The sequence below is a fragment of the Impatiens glandulifera genome, chromosome 1 (assembly GCF_907164915.1).
Source record: "Impatiens glandulifera chromosome 1, dImpGla2.1, whole genome shotgun sequence".
NCBI lineage: Eukaryota > Viridiplantae > Streptophyta > Magnoliopsida > Ericales > Balsaminaceae > Impatiens > Impatiens glandulifera.
Window position 1 is genome coordinate 100,860,006 of NC_061862.1, and position 6,298 is coordinate 100,866,303.

The 6,298-nt window shown below is 28.5% G+C and overlaps 1 protein-coding gene across 1 annotated transcript; it reads right to left on the reverse strand.

The window, feature by feature from the left end:
• Positions 1-2,550: 2,550 nt before the first annotated feature.
• LOC124922574 (1-aminocyclopropane-1-carboxylate synthase-like) lies at positions 2,551-5,999 on the reverse strand. The gene is made up of 4 exons (XM_047463298.1): positions 5,832-5,999; positions 5,609-5,740; positions 4,456-4,616; positions 2,551-3,582 (listed from the first exon to the last, which is right to left on the reverse strand). The coding sequence occupies exons 1-4, from the start codon at positions 5,997-5,999 to the stop codon at positions 2,586-2,588; spliced, it is 1,458 nt and encodes a 485-aa protein (XP_047319254.1). The 3' UTR covers positions 2,551-2,585.
• Positions 6,000-6,298: the final 299 nt, after the last annotated feature.

Here is a 6,298-nt window from a genome sequence, read left to right on the forward strand (position 1 = left end):
TTATTTTATCAAAACACTTCCAAAACAAATAGGATACTAACACACAATTGACGACACTCTTCCTTTGAATTGATCTAAACGTTAGTAATAGTTATTTTTAAACAAGTTTCGCATGCAAAACTTAAAAAAATTCTGTGTAACATAAATCCTCTTGGGTTCGAACCCGTCAGACGGCAAGTTTCGCTTGCTCGGTTAATTGGTTAAGTGTGTTTCCGGGTTATTTACTTAACCCGTATGTATTAGTCGCACTCCGAATGAGAAGCGGAACCTAACTTTCTAAAAAAAATCATTCCCTACTCATATGGAAAAAATATATTTTACTAAGAAAGATGTTTACTAATTTTCATGGTGAAAATTATAAAGAATTTACCAGCTACATTGATATTCTTTTAAATGTAATTCAATGTGCACAATAATTTATATATGTCTAATATATACCTTCAAAGTTCAAACATATTGAATCATATGCACATTGAATTACATATTCAATAAATATTTTAATTTTTACAATTCTAAAAATGTCAAAAATAAAACAGTGGGGAAGCTTGCTTGGCCCACTGATGATGTATATAGTCTATCTTGCTGAGTCATCCACTACCACAAAGAACCTTATAAATTGGCCCATCACTTAAATTCATTATGGTGTACCTCATTTTTTCAATCATAGTATGTCATGTTTAATCTTTAAATGAATGAATGATGTCACTTGTTTGATTACAATATAATAATTGATTACAACATAATAATTTAGTTTTTAACCTAGTTCAATCAGAAATAATCTTATCTAATCTCTAAATTTGATTCCACTAAAGTTGCTTTGATTTAAATGTGTTATAACTTTGAGATGAAGTATTAGCCAACCAAATCTAATTGGAGTCAATTTTTTTTGTAATAAAAATAGGTCAAAGTTATATTACAATAAATATCTTGATACAAAAAAGAAGACCACTAATGCAATATATATTTCTTTAAGGGCTAATTTGATTGGGATTATAAAACTTAAATAAGTAGTGATTCTGTAATAAGTTACTAGTGTTAAGGAATAAGTTATTACAAATAAATAAAATCAAACATAATTGAGTATTTAACGAAAAAGTTGAATAATATGAACTAACTAAGAAGAATAAGCTTAAGCGATTAAACGTATCAAACACCCCTATTGATGATTCAAATAAAATGAATGTTATCAAATGTATCTGAATGTTTAACAAATAAATTGGAACTAATAAATTACAAACAAGTATTATTAACAGACAAATTTAAACTTTCATTTTGATAATATATACATTAATAACATTTTGTACAATGAGATGTTGTACAAGATATTAATTATTTTCCTTTTCTTTTTTTACAGTTAAAGGTTAAAGAATTACCATCATTTAAAAACCAATTGTACTAATCAACTCATGAAAATGGTGAAACATCAAACGGGAATATTGCTGCCCATACCTATAGAGCTCCAAGATTCAAAAAAATTGGCTTTGGGTCCCAATGTTTGATGTAGATGGGTGTCTATGTGAAGGTAAAATATGGACTGTTATTCAAAGTAAATCAATGAATTTGAATTTTAACAGAGAAAAAAATATTAGGGTTTTGGAGAGATTGAAAAAAAAGAGATTATATTTTGACTTTTATACCATATAAAAATGTTAATAATTTGTTCATTTCTCAATATATATATATATATAGATGATACATTCAATCTTATTAAGCGAAACTAAGAAACTAGAAAGGCAGAAAAGTCTGACAAGAATAAAAAACGAAAATGAGATAAATATGTGAAATGGGCCTTAGAAAAGCACCACGAAACAAAACAATGACATATAATCAATACAGACATTGGTGTTATTGACAAGGAAAATAATTTGAATAATGAAATATTGGATTATTTAGACCAATGATTTAAATCAGTATAATCCACATCAAATGAACCTTTTTGTAATGGGAGAATGCATCTATGGACCAATTGATTTTTTTTTTTTTAAATGGGTTTGGGTTTTTGATGGATATGGACTTATTTCTGTTCTTTCAATTTAGGCTTGTCATGAACTTGTAATTGTCTTATTTTATTCTCAAAGTTCTAATTGAACTTTAGGGTTTTAGGTTGGTTTTGTGCTTAATTGGGATGCTCGTTTTTATTTATTTCTTATTATAATTTTAAAATTAGTTTGGTTTTTCAAATTCATTAGTTTTACTTTTATTTAAAACATTTTGAATGATAACTATTTTTGTTACAATTTACATACCCATATTTTGTTTTCAAGATAAAATAAGTTTTAACTAGCTTGTTTGATGTATGAAGTAATAATGAATACTTAAAACAAACACAAGAGGTAGCAAGATGAAATTATATTGCTTTAATATTTCCAATTCTTTTTCCGAATAGGTATCATTCTTCAAACCATTACTAAAAAGTTACATTTGTATAAATAATTAGAAAAACAAAAAAATAGAACTATTAATTCTTATGGTTCAAATAAGAAAGTAATATTAACCATATTCTAGGTCAATAAAAACATATTTTTAACTATGTTTGCATATCGATATATGTTCTTTCGATGACTTTGGAGACGATAGGTTTGTTTTCAAGTTGTGGCTTGAAGTAGAGGCGAGTGAGGTACGGGTGAATGAGGAGAAGACATGACCATGACACGTTCATCATACATTCTTGGCGAAAAGCTCACACGTAGATTCTTCTTCTTATTCTTCTTGGTTCGGTTACTATCAACGAACTTTCTTATTCTTACTAGCGCGATTTCCACCGTTTCATCGTCCATATTTGCAAAGCAAGCTCTAAACCACCCCGGTTCTTTGCAATGGAAGGAACTCCCAGGAGAAACATTAAGCTTCACGTCATTTATTATAACCTTCCATAGCTCCATCTCATCCTCTATTGTATTATTTTTCAACATGTTTCGAAGATCCATCCAACAATACAATCCCCCATTGCTTTCCAAACATCTAATCCCGACTTCTATGAGTCCTTCAGTTAGTCTCATGTATCTTTCCGCGAGTCTTTTCGCACTCTCAGATAGAAACATGTTAACAAACTCCTCGTCAGACAACAACGACGCAAGGAAATGCTGAGTTTGCGAAGAAACCAAGCCGAAGCTCGACATCTTCCTAGCACAACTAACAACATCATCGTTATAGGAATACACTATCCCAACACGAAAACCGGGGAGACCCATATCTTTGGAAAGGCTATAAACGATGTGAAAGAGATTCCTATTGATTACAATGTTATTATTATCCACGGTTTCTATCTCTTGGAGAATCTCCGACAAACTCACAAACTTTGGACCTCGAAAAATGGTGGCCGAGTAGATTTCGTCGCATACTAGGTGGATTTTGTTTCGGTTAACGAAATGGACCAAACTTTTGAAGGTAGCCTTGTTTAAGGATGTTCCAAGAGGGTTTGAAGGATTGCTTAAGATTATTCCTTTCACTTTGATATTGGCTTTAATTGCATTCTCATAAGCTTCTTCTAAGGCTTCAATGGTGAGCTCGAAATTGTTTGAACTTTCACAAACAATTGGAACTAGTTGGATCCCGGTTCGCCATCTCAAGTCACGATCGAATCTGTCAAGAAAAATATCATAAAATCTTATCAATATAAGTCCCAAATAAATTTGATAAACCAAAAAGCCAAACACAAAACATTATTCAATCATCTATACTTTTTTTAAGATTGCCAAAATTGGTTGAATAAAACCAACAAAACAAATCAATACATGTTACATATACATATATAATCAATACATGAATGAGTCTTAGAACTTCAAAAACAAAACAAAAATACCAATATGTATGCAAACAAATTAATGATTATTTGACCTAAAAATCAATGTTTTTATAGAACGAAACTACATACAAAATTATAATCCTATAAATTATTAATCTAAGATCAAACAATCCCTAGATTTTGGTCCCCATGCCATATTAAAAAATGCATAAATACAAGCCAGGTGCATGGTGAATGAAGTCCACACATTTGACTTGAAAAAATTCCAGATCTTATATATATATACTTGACCAAATATAGATAATAATCAATTACAGCTGTACTGGTTTTGATTTAGACATATTCCAAAATTAAAGTTCATGCCCAATGTAAATAACTTGTTAATTTCTTCTTCAATCCAATAATAGAGATCACAAATGGTGAAGTGTCTTATTAGTTTTTTAATTTTAAAAATAATCTAAATTCAGTTGAATTGCGTAGACAATGATAAAAGAATGACTAAAAAGTAAGATTTTCATATCTAATTAAATAATGATACTAAAATTAGCAACACATAATGGAGAGAAGTCGTGGCTGACCAAACAATCTAATATAGATTTTGGAAACTAATATTAGGTAAACAATTAATAATGTTTTTTAATGTCATTGTGACAAATATGAATTAAACAATAAAAATAATTTTAAGAAATCGGATCTGAGTAAGTACTCACCCTGGATAATAAGGGGAAGGAATGAGAAACGCATCGCCTTCATTAGCCAAACAGAACATTAGAAGTTCGTTAGCTCCGGTTGCTCCTCCTCCCATAACTATTCGATCGGGTTCAAATCGCACTTTTCCTCCTCTAACTCTTCCCATAAACTTTGCCATTGCCTGAAAATAATAAATTACATTAAAATTGACAAGATTTTAATTGATTTTTGGAAAAATATTCTTATAGATACATATATAGAGTTAATTAAAAGATATTTTTAATGTATTATTAACAACTATCTTGATTAATAAATGCATATTCTAATATAAAAAACATTTATTGATTATATATTAAGATGAAATAAAAAAATTAATAACTAAAATAACAATAATATTAATAACCAGTTTTTCAACATTTTAGTATATCATTTATTTATTTATTTATACAATCTTTAGAAATTAATTTATGGGAATAATATTAGATAGTACTAAACTCAAATTTTGTTTGTCAAATAATTAAGTTTATGAATATTATTATACTTTTATAGTCTAATGACAATTATTTTACCAAACGAAAATAATAAGTTTTTGCCTTCATTTATGCAAAATTTAATAAAAAGATGTAAAAAAAAATAATATAAAAAGTTCAAGTGAGTGAGCTTTAACATTTAACATGACCTTCTATTTCATGTTTTTCATTTTGTTTAATTTTTTTTTTATTAACTTATGACATTAAACATTATTTTTAATCATATTTTTTGAACAAATAATTATATATATTTAAAAGAATAAAAACCCAATTTCTTAATAATTTTTTGTAGAGTGTACAAAAATAAAGTATGGTAAAAACTCATTATAAAACATTACAAAAACAAGTTATGAATTGCACAAGTTCGATAATATGAAATTAATTATTATTTATTTGAAATGACCCAACAATATTTAGTTTTCCTACTAAAGTCCCTTTTCCAAAAAAAAAAACTAAACTATTCCATTTAGATTAGAATTGTAATCGATTCAAACGGAACATTCCTAAATAGATTTATTAAAATACCCAAAGAATATTGTAGACAACTAATCTTAATGGGGCCAATCAAATAAAAAAAATATGGTTTTTTCTTTGAATTCAAGAACAAGTGAGAGAGAGAGAGAGAGGGAGAGGGAGAGAGTACATTTCGAAATTGAGGCAAGCCATGATAGTCTTGAAAATTTGCAATTTCTTTTAAAACATCAACTCCATCATATGTGCAAATAGAAGCTTTAGGGTTCTTCTTGATCCATTCCACAATTAGGTCAGAGGAAAGCTACAATATATAGAAGTAACAAACAAACTATTATTTTCAATATTTTTAAGAAAAAAAATGTAACTTCGATTTGATTTCATATAATATGTACCTGATTTTCGGCGAGACCCATTTGAATAACTCCATTAGGGTTATTCTTAGGATGAAATGGATCGTTATCGTAAGCTTTCCATCCATCGAAATAAGGCGAATCCTCTCCGTGTTTATCATTGATGGCAATCTTTGACAACAATTCATTACCATTGCGAAGATTATTCATGTTTTTATTGTAAGATGTTTTTAAGTAAGAATGTTTGATGTTGGATCTTGATGGAAAAGCCATGTATTTATAGGGATGATGAAAAGGGGAAGAAGGAAGAGAGATCTAAAAAAATAAACAACTTCAACACATAATTGGCCACGTTTTTTGGTGGTGGGGGCAATGGAATGAATTTAACATTTTTCCATTTTAATCAAAATTAAAATTTGCTATCTCGTGTCTTTTTGGGCATTTCGTAACAACATTATTATAAAAAAAAAAAAAAGTATTTGATCTACATATATAAAGTCTGTATTTAT

Coding starts and splice junctions, on each gene's coding strand:
- LOC124922574 (XM_047463298.1), bottom strand. CDS start 5,999: ATGAATAATCTTCGCAATGGTAATGAATTGTTGTCAAAGATTGCCATC. Junction 4,617..5,608: donor GCTTGCCTCAATTTCGAAAT/GTACTCTCTCCC, acceptor TATTATTTTCAG/GCAATGGCAAAGTTTATGGG. Junction 3,583..4,455: donor CCTTCCCCTTATTATCCAGG/GTGAGTACTTAC, acceptor TTTTCTTGACAG/ATTCGATCGTGACTTGAGAT.